This window comes from Schistocerca cancellata, chromosome 2 (assembly GCF_023864275.1).
Source record: "Schistocerca cancellata isolate TAMUIC-IGC-003103 chromosome 2, iqSchCanc2.1, whole genome shotgun sequence".
Classification (NCBI taxonomy): domain Eukaryota; kingdom Metazoa; phylum Arthropoda; class Insecta; order Orthoptera; family Acrididae; genus Schistocerca; species Schistocerca cancellata.
In genome coordinates this window covers 634,805,289-634,833,047 of record NC_064627.1, presented here as the reverse complement: position 1 = coordinate 634,833,047, position 27,759 = coordinate 634,805,289, and the positions used below count along the sequence as shown (strand labels likewise).

At 44.2% G+C, this 27,759-nt stretch overlaps 1 protein-coding gene across 1 annotated transcript in view; it reads right to left on the bottom strand.

Annotated features, from left to right (window-relative positions):
* Positions 1 to 26,028, bottom strand: part of LOC126157240 (clotting factor G beta subunit-like) — a 45,022-nt gene extending 18,994 nt beyond the window's left edge. The window contains exons 1-4 of the mRNA XM_049916362.1: positions 25,923 to 26,028; positions 20,367 to 20,644; positions 8,703 to 8,784; positions 2,449 to 2,635 (exon numbers count right to left, since the gene is read on the bottom strand). Coding sequence (XP_049772319.1) covers positions 2,449 to 2,635; positions 8,703 to 8,784; positions 20,367 to 20,644; positions 25,923 to 26,028 — 653 coding nt within the window. The remainder of the gene's footprint in view (positions 1 to 2,448; positions 2,636 to 8,702; positions 8,785 to 20,366; positions 20,645 to 25,922) is intronic.
* Positions 26,029 to 27,759: the final 1,731 nt, after the last annotated feature.

The window sequence follows — 27,759 nt, the reverse complement described above, 5'->3', positions numbered from 1 at the left end:
CTATCGGAAAAGATTGTTAACACTTGAATTTATACTCTGTTTTTCAGCCAAGCTTCTGTTGTCACTCCCACATTCCCAGACAGTCTCTACTAAGGCCGTCATAATCTATTTTCCTGCCCATATAGCAAAGTTTATCAGCTACTTTTAGGGTCTCATTTCCTAATCGGATTCCTTCATCATCATCTGAGTTAATACGACTACACTCAATTAACCTTCTTTTGAGAAGTTCGTCTTCTAACATCTTTTTCAAGACAAAAATATTCGATAAGTTCGATGGAGGTTACAAAGCTGAAACTTGTGAACGTAGCACATGCTAATGTTTTAACTATAATTATTAGTGAACAAAGTAGCTACTTTTGATAAAAAATGATTGAAAGGTGTGCCATGCTTGGAAATGATCACCTTATGTTTGATGATGAGAGATGAGCTTCTAACACCAATAGAGACAGTCAATAGGATACGAGGCTGTAATTTAACAATTTACTAAGATAAATATTTACGTGACTGTAACACAAATTTCGCACATTAATGCATTTCATAATGAAATTAAAGAAAAATCTAGTACCCATTCAATGCTGGTCACCTTACACATTCTCACAAGTATTTCTGAAGATGGGGCGAGCTGCACAAACACAGTCATGAGAGAGTTGTATTACATTTTTAGAATTAACTGCAACTTCTCTTGTCAAAACAACATCTCGAGGAATATCTCTTTGTGATGAAGTGGTATCGAACAGGAAAGATGAAAATATCTATGTTCCGTGGTGAATTTGGACTGTTAGTAGAAGAAAATATTTGATTTTGCTTATCATTACGTACGTTGAAGCAAAATTATGTACCATTTTTGGATTCAAAGCACCGAATTTCAGCAATCTTTCAAAATTTTACTAATATCAGGGTATCGAGTGCGTCATTTCTTAGCAGTTGTACAAAAACTGAAAACTCTTTTATCCAATTTTCCCAGTTCTGTTGTGTTTGACAACTTTGATACTATTTAGTCCTCTAAAAATCAAATGAAAATGACGAGTCCATTGAATCGTGAGGCAGAACCATCAGACGAAAATATAAAAAGGAATCAAGTAGTTGTCGATCAAATTCCGGAAGTGATCTGTAATGCGACTGAAAAGTTCGTTTCTAACAAAATGGGAGGATGTCTGGTAGATCTGATTTCAATAAGAAGTTACTTAACCCAAGCCTTTGGAACATCGTGAAAAAGAAGTCCTTGACGCTCTAGAACGAGTTATTGAACTGAAAGATATATACGATTCGGCTGAGAGAGGTATGAATCTCATGAAAGACTACAATAAATAATTTAGAAAGAAACGGGGAACAGAAGAAGTATGTGCTTGAGGTTGTACATGAAGATCGCCATGAGTTTCCAGGGTATAAAAACATTTCAGCAAAGAATAAGAATTTTTAAAGAGGAATATGATTTTCTTCTCATCTTAGAAGTATTTGTCTCACAAATATTCTGTTTAGTAGATTTATAGAGCGTAATATAAAAAAATTAATACTCCAGTATTAACAATTAAATGAGAAGTAAGAAAGTTATTAGTAGATAAAATACTTATTAGTAATATTTTTGGAATAAAAGTAAACAAGGTTTTATGAGACTGTCAGGTTTTTTTTAATGTACTTGCTAGAAAGCACCTTATTTCCTATTAAGCCAAAATAGTGCAAAGCTCATTTTTCTAAACAGGGGGTAGGGGTTATTTCCAAAATTTCAGGAGATAACTGAACGAAAACTACAAGACATACAGAAAATAGACACATATCAGTGGATAGAGCATCTCTCCAAATTTTTGACTCACGTTACAGGTGGCAAACGTGAATACATGTCTACTGTTCATTGAAATCACTGACAAAAATTGCCCAGAAAAAGCCAGGCCCAGGAAACTGCTCGTTGGATTGTCTAGCTGCAGGTGCAGATTAATCCTTGCGAAAATGTGGAGCAGATGTTTTGTTTACATGTTCTGACACGCCTGCTGCACAGTGCAACTACGTCACGGCTCTTGTTACGAATCGATACTCGGAGAGATGGTCTGTTCACTCACATGTGCCATTTTTCTGTCTTGTAGTTTTGGCGCAGTCGTCTTCAGAACCTCTGGAAGAGCTTACAAATAAACTTATAAATAAGCAGCAGCAGATTAAAACTGTGTGCCGGGCCGAGACTCGAACTCTGGACCTTTGCCTTTCGCGGGCAAGTGCTTTACCATCTGAGCTACCCAAGAACGACTTTCGCCCCGAAGGCAAGAGTCGTTCTTGGGTAGCTCAGATGGTAGAGCACTTGCCCGCGAAAGGCAAAGGTCCCGTCCCGGCACACAATTTCAATCTGCTACGAAGTTTCATACCAGCGCACACTCCGCTGCAGAGTGAAAATCTCATTCCGGAAACAGCAGCAGAATGGCAGGTGTTTCACAGAGCAGCGGGCGGCAGAGCGCTACCGACCTGCACATGCAGTGCGCGGCGGTGACGACCCAGCGGCGCGTGAGCAGCGTGCCGCCGCAGAAGTGTCCGCCCTGGCGCGTGATGGACACCAGCCAGGGGAACTCCCCGGGGGCGGCCGACTCGCCGCCCACGATGCGCGCGCCGCGACGACCCGGCGACCACTGCCGGCCGCACTGCACGTCCGACACTGCGCACACACCGGCCTCCCGTCAGCAAGTGTCTTACCTTCTAGAGTAGATTCCGTTCATTTCTCACGTCATTTATTTACATTTCTCCACTCACACGGTGAGGGTTCAGAGTTCTCTTTAAGCTATCGTGTCTTCTGAGTTGCGCTCTTTTTGCGAGCGCCACGGGCTAGTAGGGTTCCATTCTAGGGGGAAGTGGGAACGCTATTTGTTACCGCCCACTTCTCCAATACAACTTGTTGCAACTCCAGTTTTATCGGTCCGAACATGCTTAGGTTTTAATAACAATAATAAAATATATAAAGGAGGGGGAGGGGCGTGTTCAATAAGTAATGCAACACATTTTTCTGTCGGCAAATTTCGGCTGAAAAAATGCGGAATTTGTTGTGGGACATAGTGGATTATTCGCGCTTCAGCCCGTATAGTTTTATCAAGTTCCGTGGTGTAGCCGCGCTGTCAAGAAGGATCTGCCACGAATTGACGCATGGTGCAGGGAATGGCAATTATATCTGAATGTAATAAAGCACCGGGACCATCCGACCGCCGTGTCATCCGCAGTTGAGGATGCGGATAGGAGGGGCATGTGGTCGGCACACCGCTCTCCCGGTCGTTATGGGGGTTTTCTTTGACCGGAGCCGCTACTATTCGGTCGAGTAGCTCCTCATTTGGCATCACGAGGCTGAGTGCATCCCGATAAATGGCAGCAGCGCATGGCGGCTGGATGGTCACCCATCCAAGTGCCGGCCACGCCCGACAGCGCTTAACTTCAGTGATCTCACGGGAACCGGTGTATCCACTGCGGCAAGGCCGTTGCCTGGATCTCAATGTAGACAAGTATAATGTGCAGCGAATACATACAAAGAAAGATCCTTTATCATTTAGCTACAATATAGCAGTTCAGCAACTGTTAATTCCATAAATTATCTGGGAGTAGGAATTAGGAGTGATTTAAAATGGAATGACCATGTAAAATTAATTGCTTGAATACTGCTCAGCAGTGTGGGATTCGTACCAGATAGGGTTGATAGAAGAGATAGAGAAGATCCAACGGAGAGCAGCGCGCTTCGTTACAGGGTCATTTAGTAATCGCGAGAGCGTTATGGAGATAATAGATAAACTCCAGTGGAGGACTCTGCAGGAGAGACGCTCAGTAGCTCGGTACGGGCTTTTGTTAAAGTTTCGAGAACATACCTTCACCAAAAAGTCAAGCAGTATATTGCTCCCTCCTACGTATATCTCGCGAAGAGACCATGAGGATAAAATCAGAGAGATTAGAGCCCACACAGAGGCATACCGACAATCCTTCTTTCCACGAACAATACGAGACTGGAATAGAAGGGAGGACCGATAGAGGTACTGAAGGTACCCTCCGCCACACACCGTCAAGTGGCTTCCGGAGTATGGATGTAGATGTAGATGTAGAATTGTCACCACGTACCTGCAAAATTATATCAACGTAGGGCACAGTTCGGGAGATACGACGCCATGAACACTGGGATGCGTGAAAAACAAGGTTTTGCAAATTAGCCGTATTATACTCATACACTGTTTGGTAATGAGAGCAGCTGGCGACTTCCAACAATTTTTAAATGCCATTTCATACCTCAACTTCTTCTCGATTAACATTTTATCTCATTCGTACTGTAATCAGAAGTTTGAAGCTGTTCTGTACAGGGCAATACGATTCTTTAAAGAATGGGAGGTTTGCTGGTTACTTGCTGTCTGGAAAGAAGCACTGTGGGGTTAAGAACCACCTACATCCCAAAATGGTGGGAATGAAAAAAGAGCAACATTGACACATAAATCAGGAACACCTGGAGCAATTTCAATCAAATTTGCTATGGCCCGCATCTCGTGGTCGTGCGGTAGCGTTCTCGCTTCCCACGCCCGGGTTCCCGGGTTCGATTCCCGGCGGGGTCAGGGATTTTCTCTGCCTCGTGATGGCTGGGTGTTGTGTGTTGTCCTTAGGTTAGTTACGTTTAAGTAGTTCTACGTTCTAGGGGACTGATGACCTAAGATGTTAAGTCCCATAGTGCTCAGAGCTATTTTTAATTTGTTATGTGCATGAATTCTTATTTCTATAAAAATACTGCGGGAATAAGATCCCTCACTACCACTAGGAGAGGGGGTGTGGATGATAAGGAGTGACGTAAAAATGTTCGAGAACGACCTCCTGGTATTTATTTCCTGTACTTAGTTGAGTTGGAACACTTTTAAAAGTATGAAGTGCAATTTTCTCTTATTTATGCTGTTCAGTGTGTCAAGTATGTCGCGAGAGTGGACACCGCAGGGAGCCAATAATTTTGTCAATGTGTTTCCGGACCTAAGATCATGTCACACGACTGAATACAACAGATAAATTTAACATCCTCTCTGGAGCTGTATAGTGTTAAACAGCAGAGAATCAGATTTTATTTCGGTGTGGTGATGGTGTAAGTGCAGATGTTTTTATTAGTGACTGAGGACAGTGTACTGAATATCATTTCATCACCATTTACTTTATTGGCAGACTAAAATAATAGCTATTAGGAGCAATACGTTTTCAGATTGATTAGTACATCCGAGTACATGTGGCAAGAGCAAGTGATTAATGCTTATTTTCCCTGAGCAGCCAGTCAGGTGTTGAATTGTGGATACGTGGATGGTAAACGGTTAGTCTATACTGCCAGGGGTAATCCATTAAGTGGTACAGTTACGACTGTGTAGAAACATCAGGTTGTAAATTACACTCTATGACGTGTTTGCGGGGAGACTGTTACATGCAGACTAAACACAATTAACACACTGAGGTGCTTACATATTAAGGTAGCAATGGTATCTCTGGCGACAGAGCACAAAGCTTGTGCACACACAAGCGTTTCGGAGCACACCGTCCATCGCACGTTATTGAATATGGAGCTCAGCAGCCGACCACCCCTACGTGTTGATCCAAAGACATCGCCAATTACGATTGCAGTGTGCACGAGACCATCGGGATTCCACAGTCGATCACTGGAAACGTGTCGGCTCTTCGGGAAAATCACATTTTGGCTACGTTAGGTCCATGATCGTATCCACAACCACCTTCATCGAGGTTAATGGCGGCTCGAAACGTGAAACGCGTCACGGGCAAAGTCTGAAGGGAGTTGTGTTATGCTATGGGAGATATTCTCCTGCGCTTGCATGGGACCTGTGGTAGTAATCGAAGACACGCTGACAGCTGCGAACCATGTGCATTCCTTCATTCTTGATGTCTTCCCCGACGGCGATGTCATCTTTTATTAGTGTAATTGTCCGTATAGCGGAGCCACAACCGTGATACAGTGGTTTGAGGAACTTTATAGTGAACTCACGTTTACGTCTCGGCGACCAAATTCGTCTGATGTAAATCCTATGGAACCCATCTGGGTCGCTATCGGGCACCATCACCGGCCTATTATTTACGAGAATTTCATGATCTGTGCGTAGACATCTGATGGCACATAAATCCACAAACGCTGATACGCAGAATCAGTGATGTATTTCGTTCAAAATCGCACAAGCAAGCCATTAATCAGTGGTCATAATGATTTGGCTCATCAATGTATGTGACACATAAATACGTGGGCGAAGCTGCCGCTAAAAAGCTAGTATAATAATAATAATAATAATAATATAGTAATATTTTGTTTACATCTATACACAGTACGTCGCTTAAGCATATCTTCCAAGCAACTGTAATGCAGGGCAATAACGCATCTGGAAAGGATTCGTCCCAAAATTTTAAAAGCGCGTGTCTCATGCAATAAACTGTCACAAGTTTGGAAAATTTGTAATCTACATGAATTGTGCACTCAGCACAATGTGAGCGTGTAAATGGGAGGGTTGCTGTTTCTTTCCGTCGTGTCCAAATACGTTCGGGCAATTCAATTTTATTATTTTCTTGTTGGAAGGTCTTTCCCTTTCTGTCTCGTTATAATCAGTTCCCTATGGATCGCTGATTCTACCTGTGTACTCACCAACAATGTCGAATTTGTGGATGAGCTTCTTTTCCTGGCCGGAAGGTTCCCTACTGGTGGCCAAGCCGCGAGCCAGTCCACATAAGCAAGCAAAAGAAAATATCTGTTGTTACATATAGATTTTCGTTTGCAGAATTCCTTGCCATTTACAATACTCCTTGTTTTCATATTATGTTATTGTCCGAAAGTTAGTTGAAAATTTGTAAAGTGATGCATGGAAAAATATAAACACATGTATTAAAATGTTTCTCTTTATTGGGGGGGGGGGGGGGGGAATAGCGTAGCCACCAAGAATCCTCCCTCCCCCCACTCCCTATTTTACGCGTGCGTGGCCTGGTATGCATTTCACCACTTGACATGGCTATATTGGAGTGATACAGCTCATGCGAACGCTTAATCGCATATCTACATACATAACGAATACCAGTAGTTGAGCAATCGTCACTGCTTTATATTAATTTTATCCGTTATATGGAAACGACTCTCTTACAGGGACACTTGGCGATACCTCTGAATACATTAGCTGTTATGATCTAATGTGAATAATTGTGTTTTTTACCAGTACCAGGACTAGAAATCGAAGATGCATTTCTAGAATTTCATAAGCTGTCACTGTAACCATTACGACCCCGAAGAACACTTCGTGCGCTGATCCAAATTCTTATTCCCTCTTGAAGGTTGCCTCCTAATTTCCAAATTCTTATGCACAGGGCTTCTCCGATCACGGAAGTAAAGCCACTGAAAGGAATGATAGCGTAGTGTCAGTACTAGGGAGACGTTATATTGTTTGGGATATTGCTAATAAGTCCTCCGCCAACATTTGTGGCAGTAGAACTAATCTTGTGACGGGACAACCTCGGCGAGGAAAAGGGTGTAAACTAAGAGACAATCATCCAGTTACAATGAGAATATTAGTGTCGTATTTCCTTGTCTTAATCCCTCAGTGTCACATGATTTAATTCGGCTACATTCATTTAACCTTTTTTTACTGTTGTTGGTGTTCATGTTATAACCTCTTCTTCAAAAGTCCTTTGTCGTTACTAACAGACCTAAAATGTCATCAGAACATGGCATAAGTTCTTCTTTCTTATCACTGAACTTACGTGTGTCTAATTCACCTGCCGGTGAGTGCAATTTCACTGTTATTTCTATTTTGAGTCCTGATAGCCAGTTGTCAAATGAGTTTTACTGGAAACGACTGGTTCCATGTCTTAGCAATAGAAGGTAGATATGTAACTATTGCAACGAAGTATCGTATCAACCACTAAGTACATTGAATTCTTCAAATTTCATTGGCAGCAGAACTACTGTTTTCATATTGTCTGCTAACATAGATTAGACGAAATATGGGCGTGACTCAAGAAGTACACGACCAGTCTAACTTAAAAGAAGAGCGAACTGATGTAACACTATGGGCTGAAGGTACTGTATCACCCTTTTTGTAGTCCCTAATTTGAAATCCAGCGATACCTGCCACATCTGATCATTGAAGCAGCTATTGTGTGCTACAGATTTATGTAACGATGTCTTGATGTACCGATGGAAGAGATATAACGAGTACTTTGAACAGTAAAATGTGTACTAGCGCCTTGCTATAGAGAGTCAATGTGGCTGCCTTTGGAATGCAATTTGTCCATGGCAGCACGTTACCTCTTCCTCAAATCTCTTATCTACAGACCGTTTCGACCAGTCGTTAAATTCTAAGATTTTTTTTTATTGATTATGTTATTACTTCTTGTTTTCCTACCTTAAACAAACTGGTGTTACGTTACACTAACAGAACATGTATAAAAATAACCCGGTAGTTTATACCTTTTCTCTTATAAATTCAGATCAAGCGTTTAAATGTAGTCTGTTATTGTCAACAATAGTATATAAATCCTCACTCCAAAAGTTTCGACGTGTCATGAGACGCAAATAAACAGCAGAAATCCTATTGTGGGTGCTCAGCTGTCGTCTTCCTATCAATTATCTTTCATGGATGATTTACCTGCAAGGAATGTATCATTAGTGTACATCAAATCTTAGATTTTGCTAGCGACAATTGGAAAAATAAACTGGGTTAGTTCCTCGTATGACTTTCCACACTTACATTTTGACAATGGATTTATTCCCACTATCTGCTTTGGAGTCATCGTGGAGGCTGATAATGTGTGCAGAAATTTCCGCAGGATCTGGATTTGGAATAATTTCTTGTAGCTAGAAAAACAGTAGAGTCACGTATTCTTTGTCTGGGATGGCAACCCTAACTGAAATTATAGCGTCAAATTAGCTTTCCAATGACATCGCGTACTCATGATGATGGACAGCTGATGAGAACCGGAGTGATTGAGACACGTCACTTGGATTTTATCGAACATCGTTCGGTTCTGTTGCGTTCTTTCTCCGTGAATGGTATGTGAAATTCGCTGTTTGATTCAGTGTACGTTCATTGGTACTATACCAATTTGAATACAGCATTCCAACAAACGTCATTCTGTAGAATGAATGTTTTCAGGTTTTGCTATTACTATGTCATCGGGGAAGGGAGGGGGGGGGAGGGGAGAGAAAGAGAAAGAGAGAGAGAGATTTGTCTACAGAAATCTTTTGTGATATTACGGTACCATAGGTTTTTCCAAGTCACTACGCTTAAGTCTTATAAGCGAGCGTAACATCCTATAGGATTTCTGAGCGTCACGATTCTTTGGCAGACACGTAGCTCTTCATAAGGGGTAATAAAATCTTATTTGTACATAAATATTCGTATTTTAGGAATTAACTCGCCAAAGACGTTTGATCGGTTCGGAATTTCCGGAAGGCTTAAGAAAAACACCCGTTCAGTTCCAGTAAACCTGTCATGAGTAAGAAATACTGAGAGTTGAAAAATAAAATTAGGACTCCTCGTCTTGCGTCCACCATATACGAAGATAGCACTTAACCACTAACAAACAATACTGGAAAATTGTTTGTGGAAAATAATCTACTGAAAGTCGTGTTTGCAGTCAGGTAAGCATCACATTTTATTTTTCTGTATAACTGTACGCCTATGCTAAAGAAGGGCGTCTGTATTGTCAAACAGAAAACCAGAGATACGGGGATGTATACTGATAAAATTCTCTCGATCTTCTAGTTGCGTCAAGTAGTTTGAAACCTACGAACTTTCAGTCGAAAACTCCTCAGCTACAGATAGTTCAATTAAGAGTCGCCTGCCCAGACAAACACTAAGTGACTGTCAATTCCAAATGATTTGAAACTCAGCTCAAAGCTCGTGGGTTTTAAGCCACTTGACGCAGATGGAACAAGGGAGAGTTTTATGTTATTGAACATGGAGGGACAGAGGGGGGGGGGGGAGGAAGGGAAAGGGAAGGAACTAATGATATCAGTTGCATATGAACTTAGTGCGGAATCAGCGGCGACGAGTGAAAATGGCTGCCTTGCCGGTACTCGAACCTGGGATCTCCTGTTTACTAGGCAATTGCGTTAACCACTGCGCCATCCGGACACAGTGTTTACCACAAATGCGTGAACTATATAGACACGCCTCTCACATTCCCACAAAGCGCCCCGTCTATGTCCTCCATGCTCACTAATTTTAGATTCCCGCGAGAGTTCGAACGTAAATGTGCATCTGCACTGAAGGTTGTATATTCATAGCCCATCGGGGCGAATAAATTACATGAACGCGTGGCGTCTGTTCTTTCGGACAGATACTGCATATTCAGAGTCTCGCCACCAGAAGTTTGCGTTTGTACTGAACGTCTAGGCTGATAATATAACAGGTCGGTCGCGTTACCCTGGTTATGCCACCATTAATGAAACCCACACAGACATATTGTGGCTGCTCTGTGGTAATGTTTTGAGTATGATATTGAAAGAAAGAAGTCATAACAGACACACCTCATTGTATCTGACCCAAATTAAGGAAGCGATAAACTCATGTTTGCTAAACAGAGCGTGCTCAGTACTGTGCCTTCAGCAGCGGGTTATCATTACGCTCTAGTTGGAACATTAAGAGCTTCCATCTGGTGGAACGAGGACAATGTTGTTCAAATTAACACGGAATGTTGTTGCAAACTAGGGTCCCTTCGTTATTCGTAGTCAAGCTGTTTACTTGTTACCATTAGATGGTGTAAGAGATTTTTTCCTTTTTTAAAAGTAAGACTGTCATATCGTCAAATGAGAGGTTCTCAAGGACGAAGAAATTTTGACATCAGTTTGTTTGACGTATAGACACGACCATGTTCGGACCATATTCTGCTAGATTATACCGTACGCCGCCATCATTCCTCGTAGCTTCTCGCATGATGCTAATAGGCTATCGCACAGGAAGAATACGATTTCAATGCAACTTCACGGTTCTGAAACAAAACTGTCTTTCACAGATCACATTCAGCGCTGATCGCTTGTGACTAGTCGGAATTATCTGTATGCGTTTTCCTGATGGTTCTTTTCCACTAGCATCTTGCAAGAGCTAAATTTTTTGTTTGGTCATCAGTATTCTAATCGGTTTGATGTGGCCTGCCACGATTTTGTCGCTAGTGCTGACTCTTCATCTCAAAGTTGCTCGTAAATTCAACATCTGTTATTTATTAGATGCGTAGGAATCTATGTCCTCAATTTTTGCCCTCTGTGGTTCCTTATAACGATGTCTGTTACTGTGTTCCTTTCCTCGCTAATTCTGCGGAGGACCACCTTACCTCTTAGCATTCCAGAAGCTTCGACTCACTTCTTTTCCGGTAGAATGTTGTGTGCAAAAAGTCTACAATTTTTTTTATCTAGGGGAACCATCTCATTCAGTTTTTTGGTCTTTAGAAGCTACTTCAAAGTCCCGAAAATAGTGGTATATGCGTGGTTCACAACAAAACCATGGTAGCTTAACAGACGGTGGTAATGTGAAACACGAAAACTGTTATATTCCACACATTTCTATATTCAGTATAGAGAGCAACTGGCAAATGCACTGAAATTATCAGACTGACAAAGTACGTATGCGTATCCCCTCCCTCTGGCTTGTTTCGACAACATGAAGCACTGCAGATTTTCGTCTAGCTCTAGTTCGTTTGCGTAGATTATTGCAAGGAGTCCATTACTTGTTCTATGATGGCAGGCGCAGATGTGAAGAGATTACGGTGTGCTTGATGCACGATTCTCACTTGTGGCGGCCAGACGTAGACGACTAGAAACTTGGCCGGCCGCGGTGGTCTAGCCGTTCTGGCGCTGCAGTCCGGAACCGCGGGATTGCAGGGTCGCAGGTTCGAATCCTGCCTCGGGTATGGGTGTGTGTGATATCCTTAGATTAGTTAGGTTTAAGTAGTTCTAAGTTCTAGGGGACTTATGACCTAAGATGTTGAGTCCCATAGTGCTCAGAGCCATTTGAACCATTTTTTCGACTAGAAACTTGAAGACGAGTATGCTTTCCTTCACGTTCCAATGCAGTCCAACGTGTTGCCATTGTCACATCCGAACGCCTCAGGTCTGGACACGGCATGATTCGACCAGCAGCACAAACGGAGACGTACAATTAGGCTCCTTCCAAACTTACATGCTGATAACTTTTTTTCACACGAGTACCTGGCATTTCCGCGTCCCTCATAGTAATCACGCAACATCTGACGCTGTTCACGTCTCCTTGTATACCCAACAAGGCCTGGTAACAACACCGAACATAGAGAACAATAATGCGGTCTGGTGGCTGTTACACCTGTCACGAAGAATTGCACCTCTAATCATTTACATACCCAGCGAAGGTGAGCACTTGTAAGGTGTTACATTGTCAGCCGACCATGTCTTCTGGGTGCTTCACTTCTTTTCATCATGCAGTTTAATTAGATTAACTATTGAAGGACTTGTACCGGGAAAAATTGTGGGGGTAGGTAGAAGACTTAAATAGGAAAGGGAGAGGAACTGGGAAGAACACAAAAGGAAATAAGTTTATGAATAATACTTACCAGAAGATGGAGTAAACAGGTGGTATATGCAGGATGCAGACATTAAAATCTGTCAAGATGTTCATCTGATAATAACGAACTTGAACTGGGTGGACTGTAAGAAGGGAAAAATTATTGTGGTAGACAAAGACTTCCTATAATGGTAGACTTAACAGATGTGCAGAACAGCCCCCTGAGAGGTTCGTTTCTAAGCCTGGTACTTCCACTAAGTCTCACACACCTTTACAGTCTACATGGGTGGATACCTGTAGCCCCCGTTGGACTCTCACTCGGAGAATGAGATTGACGAAGAGTGGTTCAGTCACAGCCTAGGGAAAAATTGTTTCAAAAATTTTAAAAAGTATGATAAAGACTCTAGTTGATTGAAACTATAGATTTATCTGCGGAAAATAGTTTCATGGATCAGATGACAGCTCTCTGGGAAACAAAGTGCCCATGTTCGAGTCTCAGTCCAACACAGAATTGTGCAGAGTACAGTCTCATATAACACCCAAAAATAACGAGCCTCCAACTATGATACTTGGCGATTATGTCTGTCCTCCTCTTTGTATTTACCCTTCAATGTAATACCTTTCTCCCAATGACGAATGACTTGGCGGAGAGCTTGGTTACAGAAGTCGGCATTTTGGTTGTCCAGGAAAAGTTCCACCTTGAAAACCGCGTCGTCATCGTTGTGAAAATGCCTGCCGAGAGGAAAGGTAAGTAAGTCACTACGTGACACGTCAGGAGGATACCGCAGGTGGCGCAAAGTAGCAACAGCTGTGTCCTGTCGAGAATGAGCTGGAGCGTTTTGGACCAACAATCACCGCCTTGGAAAGCTTCCGGCAACGATTCATCTTGACCGTCTCCCGTCAACTCGACAAGTATAGTCCCGTGACGGTTTGCCCAGACCGTGACAGTCCCATAAAAACATTAATCAAAATCGTTTTTTTTCTGTCGAGCTACACGATTCCGCTGTTTGCTTGCTTCTTTGTCTCGAAATTATAGCGATAGGCCCAGTACTTCACCATGGTGATTAGGGGGCAGAATAAGTCATCTAGATTGGCGTGATACAGCTGCAACATACCGCTACTGCCTCGGTTCGGTGGGCTTTTTGGTTGTATGTGAGCAGTCAAAGAATCGAGCAGGCGCTCCGAGCTTCGACGTCAACTCATAGAATCTGGTTTACTGTCGGTGGTCCACGTTTTCCCAACACGATGTTTCGACGTCGTATCTCGGTGTCTTCATCAGGTATCTCCAATCTCTTCGTCACTGGGACTTGTTAGACCACATCGCAAGCGTGTGCGCCACGTGCCATATTATGGTGCACTGTTTCCGTACTCCTCCAGTAACTCTGCATGGATTGTTGCAGTAGTGTCCCCCTTCAAATGCAGAAAATGAATTATCGCTCGATATTGCCTTTTTGTTTTGGCTAACCTTCCGGCGCGCTACGGTACGGTTGTATAGAGATTTCAGTGTTTACTATTATTACAGACATGTACATAGACAGACACAAAAAAACTAATTACGTACCTGTTTCTATGATGTGATAATGAGAACTTTACGGCTGTCTCTTGTAATCTATAAGAAAGGTAGTATCCATTATGAGGAAGGACATGTCTAGTGTGACTTCCCAAACAAGTAGCCTAGTATTCCTGTTTGGACTAAGCAACGGCTGTAAGCGTCCCAATTACGTTATGTCCCAATGCGAAAAGCTAGCAGCTGGGAGCACAATACGTAACGCGGTGTTGCAGGTGCTGCAACCACGGCGTGTGACCCGCTCTGCTCTCTTGTGTTCTGCTTTGCGGCTGCAGATCGCATCGGCCACCAGGTCCCTGTCAGCCTATCGGCCCACAGTCATTCATCATCCGTGTCGGTCGCTACCTGTTATGTTAATGGGCCAGCCCGGCAAGCAAAGCGTTCCTGACTCGTCGAGGCCGACAATGGATAGGTAGGTCAGGCCTACACATGTTAAGTCCTGGTATGTGTGTGTAACCAAGTGTGTAGCTTAGGCAACTGATCAGTTAATCTCTGCACCTACATTTGCAACTATTTCTTACCAATATCTGTCAAATGTGTGCCAGCTCGTGCTTTTCGCACTGTCAGGCGCATTACAAGCACAGCGTATAATATGTTTGTCACTATCAGGAGACATCACGCTCATATTGCATCTAGCCTCCATATGTTTGTTCAGTTGTGCCATATCTAACTGAAGCCGCTCATTGATGATTAGATCATGTAGAGTTACCTATCTGCGGGCTTGTTGATTGCTACGTTTCACCAGCTCTTCCACATAGTCCCAGACATTTTCTATTTGATTAAGATTGTCTGATTTAGCGGGCCAGTTGATGTGCAATATGGTACCAGGAATGTGTACGTGCAGCCCTGTGAACACGTCCGTTGTCATCTTGGAAGACTGGAATGTCCACAGCATACTCATCACGAAGATGGAGAAGAAAGGGCAACACCTGGTCACAGGAATGTAGGAACAAACATCCTATAATTTGGTGTTCACGGTAACGTGAACGAGTTGGTACAAGACATGGTACGGAAAACTCCCAAACGTCACGGAACCACCTCTGACCTAGTCTACACCCTCCACAACACTGCAGGTCAGAACGCCTCATTGGGCTGCAGGTGCAATCTACCTCTTGCAGCATTTGAAGAGGCAAAATCGCGAATCCTCGGCTCACACGATCTTCCTCAGTCACTTTACCGTCCAGTTTCTGTCTCGTTTGACCCGTCCATGACCAGCAGCTTTACGAGCAGCTGTCAGCAATGGTCTTTTACGACGTACCCTACTCCAACTGTCCACTGCATACAGTTCCCTTCGCAGTTTTGGGTCTGAAACTGTGTAAGATGGACCTGCATTCACCGACACCAGCAGTCCTTATCATTTTTACAACCGATTGTCATTGATAAGGTGTGACGCTAGTTTCCGGTCCCTGTTGGTTGGCATCTTTTTGTGCCGTATTATATGGGTGCGAGTGGACAAATTGGGCTGTCTGCGATGATAAAGCATCAAATCGTGCAGTTTCTTTCACAGTGGCGTCCTCCGGTATTCTCCAGTCATGGGGCGACGGGATTTCAGGAACTAGTAGGGTTTGCTATCCATGCCCACTGCATACTACTTACCACAGTAAATCGATAGAGTGAGTTGCAACAAGAAAACAGTAAGATTGAGTGTTTCCAAGTGGAGAAAGGTATTTAAGAAATGCATCAGGAAATTCAATTTTTCTGGGCCTACCCCTTTTCATACAGAGAAGACGACTGGATGATAGGCAACATACAATGCGCACGAACGACGGAGAGTGCGTACACCGTGCCATCTCTCAGGGGCTTAACTCATACAAAGGAACGTCCAGCGTCGCCGAGAACTGTAAACAAACATTTTGTCTGTATCGAAAGGTGTTCCTCGGTACTTGGTCTGCCGCTCCTAGACGTTTGACGCAAAGAGTGTAGTCAGAAACATTCTCAAGTGATTGTAAGGGCGTTAGAGGGAAGTTCATGCTGAAAAATAATTGTTAAGAGAAAAAAATCAATACGTTACCCCATTTCCGAGTTATTTTAGTTTGAAGTTAGCCAGTCTGGTCGTCGCAGGCGCAAATTCAAGCAGCCTGCCGGAGACAGTGTCGCCAAACTTTTTCTTTGTTTGGTTTCCTCAAACCCGACAAAAATGGCTTTTACCCACTTAGCTTTAATTATCACTTCCAAAAAAGGCACATTTTAGCTGGTAATGAGCATTTCAACACCTGGTAACGAACGGACCCACAAATATCAGTGAATTACCGCATTTTAGTGTACAAGTGCTTGAAGTTTCTCGTGCAGTGACCTCACTGGGCAATTTCAATCCTAAATAATTGTGAATCTGCGCAACGTATCGAATTTCCCACCACAACCTCCCCCGCAACATCCTTACAAGCTTTTCAGACTGTTTGTGACAGCCTTTGCATCGCTAACGAATATCAATAATAATACAATTAAACTGGTGACTCGATATCGCCCCCCCTCCCCCCCCCCCCCCCCACACACACACACTCACTCAATTGAGACAAACATAAGCCTTAGCACTGAACGGTTGTGTTGTCACAATGTAAAGTATGGAACCCTGCGCAGACGGTCGGTCAATGCGATTTAAGCAACGTGCTGTCATTGAATTCTTGACAGCAGAAGGTGTCACCCCAAAGGAGATTAATCAGAGAATGAAAGCAATTTATGGTGATTGTGTTGATGTGAGTACTGTGCGTCGTTGGGCGAGTAAGTTTAAAGATGTTGAGGCGGGGACATCTGACCTGCGTGACAAACAAAGAGTTGGACGTCCTGTGACAGCAACCACCGAGTTTCACAAGCAAAATGTCGACAGACTGATTCAGGACAATCGTCTCATCACTCAGAGAGAAATTGCAAGTACAATCGACATTTCACAAGTACGTGTGTGTCACATTATTGCTTTGCTTGGCTACCCGAAGATCAGTACACGATGGGTACCCCGGATGCTGACTCCTGAAATGAAACCGCTCAGACTTGAAATTTGCCAGGAACTCCTCTAGCGTTTCGAGAAAGAGGGTGACGCCTTCAATTGTGACAGGAGACGAAGCGTGGGTACACCATTATGACCCCGAGACAAAACGTCAGTCTATGGAACATCGACACAAAGATTCGCCCCAGAAAAAGAAATTCAAGACGCAGCCCTCAGCTGGAAAAACCATGGCCACAGTGTTCTGGGACGCAGATGGTGTTATCGATGTTGATTTCCTTGATCGTGGAACAACAATAAATTCAGAGCATTACATCACAACACTGCGAACTCTGAAACGACGGCTAAAAAGGGTCCGAAAGGAAAAAGTAAATGTTTTCCTGAAGCACGACAAGGCCAAAACACACACTTCACGGGCCACCACAGCATAACCTCAGAGACTGAGTCTCATCACCGTACGGCATCCTCCATACAGTCCAGATTTAGCATCGTCTGACTTCCATCTGTTCCCGATAATGAAAGACGATCTGCGGGGATGGTGGTGGTGGTGGTTAGTGTTTTAACGTCCCGTCGACAACGAGGTCATTAGAGACGGAGCGCAAGCACGGGTTAGGGAAGGATTGGGAAGGAAATCGGCCGTGCCCTTTTAAAGGAACCATCCCGGCATTTGCCTGAATCGATTTAGGGAAATCACGGAAAACCTAAATCAGGATGGCCGGAGACGGGATTGAACCGTCGTCCTCCCGAATGCGAGTCCAGTGTGCTAACCACTGCGCCACCTCGCTCGGTACGATCTGCGGGGACATCACTATGCTTCTGAAGAAGACGTTGAGAGATCTTTGAAACTGTGGTTGCGGAAACAGAGTGTCCTCCCGTGACGGCTTCAGAAAACTTGTTCATTGCTAGCAGAAATGTATCCAATTGGCTGGTGATTATGTGGAAAAGTGAATATTGGTAACTAAAGATCACATTCAAAGAATTATTTGTGCGTTGGATTTATTAAAATATTCCCATCCGAACTCAATTAATGAAGGTGGAGGCATTACTTTTCATTCAACCCTCGTACATATCAGCTACTATAATTGTTGAGTATAGCAACCCTCAAACGAGTTCTCTAAACGTAGAGCAACACAAAAATTGTTACTCTGCTATACACTTTAATCTCTTTTCCCTCTTACGTATCACAGAATATACCTTTTTCGCAAATTCTTTTCTTCTAAGTTAGGAGTACGTGCATCGGTAAATCGACTCATGTTTTTGCCTGAAATCTCATAAGTGTAGTACTTGCCTGCGAGCAGAATACTCAGGTAGCTGTCCACTCTCTAACAGCTGCTGTACAACATTCGTACTGAAGTGGTGTAGCAGGTTTTGTTCTTTCCACTGATCTTGTGATATTCAATTAAGAGTTGGAAATATCAGTGATATAAAAACTATCCTTCTATACACCTTCACTGTGCGTTGTATGATTGAAAAGGCAGCTATCATCTGGACTTCAAAGGGCAACATCACTTACTCCGTTCTGACATTCAAGGGCAATTTCAACTACTGTGGCTCTTCAGAAATTGAATCACGGAAATACAAGTCACTTGCTTCATTATCACAATCGAAAACACTATCAACAAGTGACTGTAAACCTTCGTTATTATCATCACGAACTACTCTCTTAGCCACCTTGGTTGTTTACTAAGATCATCTATCACGTGATACAAGAGGATCTTCTCCGTTTCAGGGTACATTTAAAAGCCATCTTTTAGCTGTGCATTCATATAGAGAAGCGCGCATTTGCGAGATGAACTCGTCATGAGATTTAAGGGGAGGTTCTGGTCGAGATCGATAAAAATGATCTTTTCTTACAGATTTGCATCCCTGAAGTATACACATCGTGGGTACAAAAGATTTTCTGATTGTAAAAGTATTTCAGAAGTTGTTGAAATAGGTGTGTTCAACGGGGTTTACTTATCTATTCTGAAGACAATGAAAGTGTTAAGAATCGTCATGTGAACGAACAGCAAAAATTTGTCTGAGTTATCTGACCGTAAATGTGTGGCCGCCGCGTAGCAAAGAATGCCTTAGTGTGTTAAAATAGGACGGATTGAAAACGTACAGCACCAGATTCAGAACCAGAGCATGTTTGAGGATGAGGACGGATGCCGCTATGGTCGTAGGATCACAAATCATCCGTAAGTTTTGAAACAATGTTTTTTATTACTCCAAATTTAAACGCGTTTTCTCGATACATTTTTCAGCACTCGAAACGCTCTGTAGCCTCGACAGATTAACCGATATATTTGAGTTTTTTGAAGTAAAAGTATTAAATTTAGGGGGCTTTCGAGAGAACTTTTTTTGTATTTGAATTTATTTTTAAATATTTGAACTTAGAAAAACGTCAAGAAATTGACATGTTTTCAAATAGCTGCCATTTTTCGAGATATTTTTTTATTATCTTATCGTGATGTTCCCCAAATTCATTCCAATTTAAGAATTTTCTGTTTCTAGTGGTTTCGGAAATAGCCACGAGTCAGTGCAACACTTTGAGCAAAATAGGCTGCTTTGCGGAGTGCATAATGGCTGCAACCATTATTTTTAATTATTTATGGGATAAATTTTTTTCATACACGGATATATGTATAAAAAAGTAGCAAAACCCGCATTTCAATAAAAACAATTCTTGTATGAAAAAATGCCAACGACCTTGCCGCAGTGGATACACCGGTTCCCGTGAATCACCGAAGATAAGCGCTGTCGGGCGTGGTCCGCGCTTGGATGGGTGACCATCCAGGCCGCCATGCGCTGTTGCCATTTATCGGGGTGCACTCGGCCTCGTGATGCCCATTGAGGAGCTACTCGACCGAATAGTAGCGGTTCGGTCATGAATAGCATCATAACGAGTGGGAGAACGGTGTGCTGACCACACGCACCTCCTATCTGCATCCTCAACTGAGGATGACACGGCGGTCGGATGGTCCCGATGGGCCACTTGTGGCCTGAAGACGGAGTGCTTTTGTATGAAAAAATTCTGAACTTCACCCATTTTTCGTGCTTCTCGACGAGGTCCTCCCCTTAAATGCTATAGCAGCATGCTATCACATCTCGTCATTTCATACGATTCGATTTAAGGGTTCATGTATGTCCAAGAAATTTATCGCACGGGCCCCTTGCTGCAGTCGGGACGGCAGTTCCACCCATTTACCCTCCTCCAAGCCATCCGCTCCCACTCTTTTTCGGGTCTGTGCGTGTTTCTATGATGATTGTATGCTTTCTTTCGTAACTGTTGAAATTCCTGTACAGGTAGGATGTGTGAGCTTCCATTCCGTGAAGACCGATCAATAGCAGCAGTTTTCCCCTGGGAAATAGCGTTTGGTCAATAGCGTACAAGATCTAGCTCCCACTGGCTGCCTCGCACGTGGTCAGAGCGCGCGCGCTCCAGCGGAGGCGTGAGCCGCCCCCGCGCCGGCCCCCTGGTGTTGTGGCTGCATTGCTGCGTGCACCGCTGCGCATCGCGGCCACGCGCGCCGGCTCCAAGTGACAGCCAGATGCGGGCCCGTGCGCTGCACGTGGCTGCCGACGTCCAGACGGCGTCCGGCCGCCCGGAGCCCACGTGGCCGCGCGTGCGGCCGTCGCAGCCCTTATCTTCGGCCGGGCTACGCTGCCCTCGCTCCAGAGCCGACCGCCCCGTACACCTGAGCACCCTTCACCGTGGCAGCAGCCTCGGCAGAATAGACGTCCCATTCGGCGAACTTAGCTGAACCGCGTCTGCAGGACGGAGCCCGGAGAACCTAACTACGCAGTTGGTGCGACCCACATCCCCAGAGTCGCTTGCTTAATCGGTATCTGCCCTTATCTTCCTGCTCATTTGTAATTGCCAGGCCAGTGTTTTCACATTCGCCGCACCTACAGGTCCCGAGGCCTGAGTTGGTAAATACTTTCTAGTTAACGATTGCGTTACTTCAACTACTCGTTTCGTGAGAAAAAAAAATTCCGTTGAAGCACAGATGTTGCTGCCATCGTTAGGTATTTAGACCGATGGATATTGCACGCTCCATGGCACTAGACACAGCGACCTGACGAAATTTCTAGGCCTGTTGCGTCATCACCCATCAGTATCAATGGGCAGAACATACGCTGGAAAAAGATATCGTAATAACAGCACAGTCGTATCGAGGACGAAACTTCAAATATGGGCATATGTTCCCTTCACAGGAATGTTTATTTTGGCCAAACGATAAACAACTAAACACATTAGTGACGGTTTCAGTAACTTCAACAAAAACAATGTCAAGTAGACAGTAATGGATTATCTAAGTCTGATTAGAGAGCATCCTAAGGGGTCAACAATGTATACTTATCGCAAAAAATACGAATATTGCAGAATAAAGAACGTAAAAAATAAAATGAATTTTCTACTGGTTAGTAAGTAAACGGAAGGTAAATTTCCAGTGTTACATTTACATTAAAACCAGTAACTTCTGAAATAACTGTGCACTGACCTTTAAAAAAAATCTTTGGGAGAATTATGAATTCGCGTTGCGTCAGACGCAGCTACTCGCGTTGCTCTTCGAACCGGAAAACCAGACGGGAGTGGACTCGGCGCCTGGCGCGAGCAACCTGTTCCGAAACCTTGACCGACTAACGCGGCCGTTTGTTTACACAACAAAGCAGAGCTCACATCGCGGTCACAGTGGCCGTCATTTGCGTATTCCGAAATCGTTTCAACTGCACACGGCTAGCTTCTGCGTTGGTGCGAACGATAATAGAGTTGGCACAGCTATTAATCTCTTATCGTCCAATATCGGACAATCACAGCGGAATGGAACATCTCTCTCAGAGTTTTCATGTTATGTGTAAAATTGACACATAGCTGAAAGGAACGGCAGTTAAGTTAATTTCTCCACACAGAATCTCATTTCCGGAACCACCTTCGCGAGTGGTAATGTACGATAGCATAGGAGCAGAAGGAGTAAAGTACAATAGCATATGAGCAGAAGGACAATGTGTGGATGTTAAGTTTTCAGTGCTACGAGTCACAGTAGACAGTCTATTTGTTGCTATATACAGATAAAACACGATAAGCGTTCCCACACCTATTTACGTAAACCGCGAATAGTATTTCGCAGCTAAATTCAAGCTCTTTTACGGTTTCTCCTCCTTTCGTAGTTCGGTAGGAACGTCAAGTAGCTCAGCTGGACAGGATGAGCCAGTAAACTTTCATGACCTCGTTCAGTGGTTCAAATAAATATTCGCTTGAAGTGTCGTTTGAAGACTGAAGTAACTTAAACTCGATTTTCCAGTGGAGATTAGCATTTCGAACGCACACCACAGCAGCTATCTGGGTCTTTCAGCAATTCAGTCGAAAGGTATACATCATAATTTGAATACGACACACGAAGCTGCATCTGGTAATGCGTTCATGGACTGAGCTAGGAGCGAAATCTATAAATTCGTTTTATACGTTTGTGTGACAATGGTGTCTGTAAAATGCCCAGAAAAAGTTGATTTTCGGTACATGACGTCGTGAAATGAAGCGTGTTAGCTATGCAACATTTGCACACACGGGGTTGTACAACGTGCTTGGGGTACGCATCGAGGTCTAATCGGAGGACCAGAGGAAAAGAACTAGAATTAACTTCCGGTCAACGATAGCAGCATTATTACTGAAGGGCAGAAACTCGGTACTGGACAATCATGGGCAGTAAATCGGCTGCATTTGTTTTAAAGGAATCATACTAAGATTTAGTTCAAACATGGAGGGTCGGACAGGGTTTCGAACCCCGCTTATCCCGAATGATCCCGCTTATCCCGAGAACCCCGATACTAGCCTAAAAGACGCGGTTTTTTAGTTTGAGTGGTTCTCTCAAAGCTGGGCGAATACTGTTTGCTGAAATTGGCCGTAACATTATTTCTGCAGTAGTTACATTCTAAGATGAGGCTGCTGTAGACGACTTTCAGTCTGTTCGAAGCCAGAGCATCATTTGGCCAGGTAAAGGCTGCACCTCACTGTGGTCAGCCTGAACGCCGTTTTCTGGACGAATCCTATTTATGAGTTCTAGACCGAGCCGGAAGATGTGTTCAAATGGTTCAAATGGCTCTGAGCACTATGGGACTTAACATCTATGGTCATCAGTCCCCTAGAACTTAGAACTACTTAAACCTAACTAACCTAAGGACAGCACACAACACCCAGCCATCACGAGGCAGAGAAAATCCCTGACCCCGCCGGGAATCTAACCCGGGAACCCGGGCGTGGGAAGCGAGAACGCTACCGCACGATCACGAGATGCGGGCCGGAAGATGTGTCTTTCTGTTCACGTGAAGTAGAGTAAAATGTGTTAAACTTGCGATAGACTGTCTAACAGATGATCCCATGCGGTAAATATTTTCATTAAATGTATTACAAACCGTTTGCTCAACTCACCACTGGTTTGAAGGAGTACGACTGATTAGGTGATGCAAAAAGCAGCGACTTACGTTTGTGTCTGTGACTTACGTCTAACACGCGTTTCGATTGCTTTGCCATCTTCATCATGTAGACGTCGTTCAGTTTTACATCAAGAATTGAATTTAAATCATAGATATGTGCTTTGTGTTCCCATTCTTGGCATGGGCTCGTCAAACTTTTTGGTTTTATATGTCGTCGCTGGCTGCCAAAAGCTTGTTGTAGTGGCGTTACGTTTCAATCATTTATTCATATGCTTATTTACGTAAACAGTAGTTAGTGAAGTGCATTGTAGAATAACTATTAACTCTAGTACACTAAAGGGGGGAGGAGCATGCTACATTGTTACTAAACGATCGTAAATTTTACTACTCCATATTTTATTTAAAGAAAGTCATAATGTATAGTCTCGGCCGAAGTTAATTTCACTTTTAAGGTCTGCAATGGTATGTCACATACAAAATAAATACAAAATATCCTGTTTTATACTCTATACTGACAAATGCAGATTGGCGGGAACCTCAAACTAGTACCAGATGCAGTAGTTAATTTTACGAGGGTTTAATAATTTAAGATTAAGAATGATACTAAGGAAACGTAATGGATAGCTGAATGGCGATGGCCAAACGCCTATAAAGAAAATGAAACTTGACCCAGGTACTTGAAGAAAAGAAATAAATGGTTGTGCTCTGTCATAATTTCCAGTAGGAAGTATGTTTTTGTTTCTTGATGGTGATTAGTTTCGGATACCTATGTACATTTTCAAACCATCCTTATCGTGTGACAATACAGGTGCAAGCCCCTGAAGTGACCATCAAAGCGGCACTATGCCGACACAACAACAGGAGATAGACCACATAAGAAGACATTAATTGTCACTGCAGGAGCAATTTTTTGTCCATAGCCTTTAGCATGTATTTTCACGCTTACGTTACGGATGGTTTGAAAATGGGCGTAGCTATCCCAAACTAGTGACCATCAAGAAAATAAAGATACCTCTTAATGCACCTTATTACCATTTATTTCAATTATAAAACAAGTTGTGGACCTATTTTTCACCTGCGGTATGCTGCAAGTTCGAAAAAAAAAAAAAAACTGCACGAGTAAAAAGAAAGGAATCCAGCCGATGGTGACGGTGGCATGACCACCGACACGGGTAGTGCACGTAAGCAGAGAGTGACTGAAGCACAAAATTGTTTTTAACTAATTTATTACTTCAGCCTTGACTCGCCATGAGGCAAGGATGCGTCAGTACAACGAGCTTTGGCATCAAGCTTTCGTCAGATGATTAATGTTAGCAGCGTTTTTAGAAACCGTACTACAATCAGACTACACGTTTATGTCGATAAGGTGAAATGCATGAGATCGAGATGAAAAAGTTCGCTGAACATTACACTTGAGCATCAAATATTTGGGAAAACCGCTAGAATACTAACATAAATAACGACGAGCATGAAACTTCCTGGCAGATTAAAACTGTGTGCCGGACCGAGACTCGAACTCGGGACCTTTGCCTTTCGCGCGCAAGTGCTCTACCAACTTTTTTTTTAATCTCATTTTTTTGTTCGTTACATCTGCTCGGGGCGGACGTCGTAAGACACCCGTTTTAGTTCGTTGTTGCCGTGAACTCAATCAACTGAGCTACCCAAGCACGACTCACGCCCCCTCCTCACAGCAATACTTCTGCCAGTACCTCGTCTCCTACCTTCCAATCTTTACAGAAGCTGTCCTGCGAACCAGCGGAACTAGCACTCCTGAAAGAAAGGATACATCGGAGACATGGCATCGCCACAGCCTGGGGGATGTTCCCAGAATGAGATTGTCACTCTGCTGCGGAGTGTGCACTGATATGAAACTTCCTGGCAGATTAAAACTGTGTATGGAACCGAGACTCGAACTCGGGACCTTTGCCTTCCGCGGGCAAGTGCTCTACCAATTGAGCAACACAAGCACGACTCACGCCCCCTCCTCACAGCAGTACTTCTGGCAGTACCACTTCTCCTACCTTCCAAACTTTACAGGAGAGCTTCTGTAAAGTTTGGAAGGTAGGAGATGAGGTAGTGCCAGAAATATTGCTGTGGGAACGGCGCGTAAGTCGTGCTTGGGTAGCTCAGTTGGTAGAGCACTTGCCTGCAAAAGGCAAAGGCCCCGAGTTCGAGTCTCGGTCCGGCACACAGTTTCAATCTGCCAGGAAGTTTCATATCAGCGCACACTCCGCTGCAGAGTGAAAGTCTCATTCTGGGAACGACGAACATGTTACGATCGCAAGATTTGGGCCAAAACACGCAGTGACAGTTCAACCGCGATAAAAAAAAAAACGTCAAACGAGTAATTCGTTGCATTCACCACTGAAAACACGTACTGTATGAGACCAGGCGTTCCGTACCTTTTTAAGGAACAGGAGGGGAAACACGTGCTATGAACAGTGGTCGTTCGATTGGAGGGTAGGTGTGAAGGACGCAGATGGATGTGGGAACGGTTGACAGAATCACTCACAGTTGTGGGCAGCCGACGCCCCCGTCACGCAGGTAGCCGCAGCTACCAGTAGTACAGCGAACGACGCCGCAGTGGGTCCGCACGTGGTGGGGCGTGTCGCTGCCATGATCGCGCCGCCGCAAGCCACTGGCTGCACTGTGCCCGCCTGGCGGAGCCGACAGTTTTTAAACGCGCACCGCGGCCCCCTCCCACTGCCGTCGGCCGCCGAACACTGTTTACATCGCGGAATGGCGGGGCGCGCCGCGCCGCAGCGAAGGTGAAAGTGATAGCTTATCGCCGCTCGCGGAGGCTGCGCGGCGCAACTGGGTCTAGTTCACGCGTTGCGCAACGCCGCCGGTGCATCCAGGTAAGTATGCCGGGCAGTCACGTGCCGGCGCAGCCGCTGCAAGTGGCGAGCGCGTCACACGACTGCCGGCGGCGGTGGGAGCGGAGAAGCCGCTTGGCGCTGTGACGTCACTGCAGACTTTGGAAGTTGGCTGTTCAACAGCACTTTTTCACCTGCAATATTTTTGATTTCTAAAATGGCGAGTTCATCTTTGCAAAGATTTGCAAGTATATTGTGTTGTCAGCTTCGATTAATGGAGGCAAACTCTTTGCGTTATCTGTTTATATCTCCACTGAAAAAAATTGTTCAAATGGCTCTGAGCACTATGGGACTTAACATCTATGGTCATCAGTCCCCTAGAACTTAGAACTACTTAAACCTAACTAACCTAAAGACATCACACAACACCTAGTCATCACGAGGCTATCTCCACTGAAGCATGCTAGAACCATCAGCCAGCGGGAAACGTTTGCAGATGCCTAGGTCATGGCCAGGTCATGGTTATGGAAGGGTGAAGAGGGTTGGGGCTGGGTTGTTTGGGGGGAGAGACCAAACAGCGAGGTAATCGGTCTCATCAGATTAGGGTAGGACGTGGAAGGAAGTCGGCCGTGCCCTTTCAAAGGAACCATCCCAGCATTTGCCTGAGCGATTTAGGGAAATCACGGAAAACCTGAATCAGGATGGCCGGACGCGGGACTGAACCGTCGCTGGTGCCTAGCTGCGAGGCTGTGTAGTTCAGATGGGTGCTGGCCATTCCGTTCTACCGAACGAAGTGGCGCAGTGGATAGCACGCTGGACTCGCATTCGGGAGCACGACAGATCAAACCCGCGTCCAGTCATCCTGATTTAGATTTTCTATAATTTCCCTAAAGCGCTTTACGAAAATGCCGGGATGGTTCCTTTGAAAGGGCATGTCAGACTACCTTCCCCATCCTTCCCTAATCCGATGGGGCCGATGACTTCGCTGTTTGGTCCCCTCGCCCGAATCAGCCAACCAACCATTCTGATTTGCTTTTCCTCTCGACCTGATTTTGGGGTGCTGCAGTTGGAGTTCTGCACTGATGAAGATTCTGGATGAGAGCTTTAGAATTACTGACGGTAGTCACTAATTCGCGATGTGGAGATTATTTCGGTCGTGTGTCAAATATTACAACAATTATGTTGCAATCATTCCGCATACGGAACTTGCGCACAATTAGAACATGAAACACACTGACGGAAAAAAATCGCATCACCAAAAAATAATTAGTCTAGAGTAATGAAATTTTGATAATACATTTGTCTAGGTAACATATTTAATTGATTAACGTTGCAGGATCACAAGTGTTCAAATGGGTACGAGATAACCCATTGCAGATGTGAAATTCTGGTCCATTAATAACCCGTGTAACCACCAGACTGTTGAAAGCAAGCATGCAAACGTGCATGCATTGTGTTCGACAGGTGCCCGATGTCAGTTTGTGGGACGGAGTTCCATGACTGTTGCACTTGCTCGGTGAATATAGGGACGGT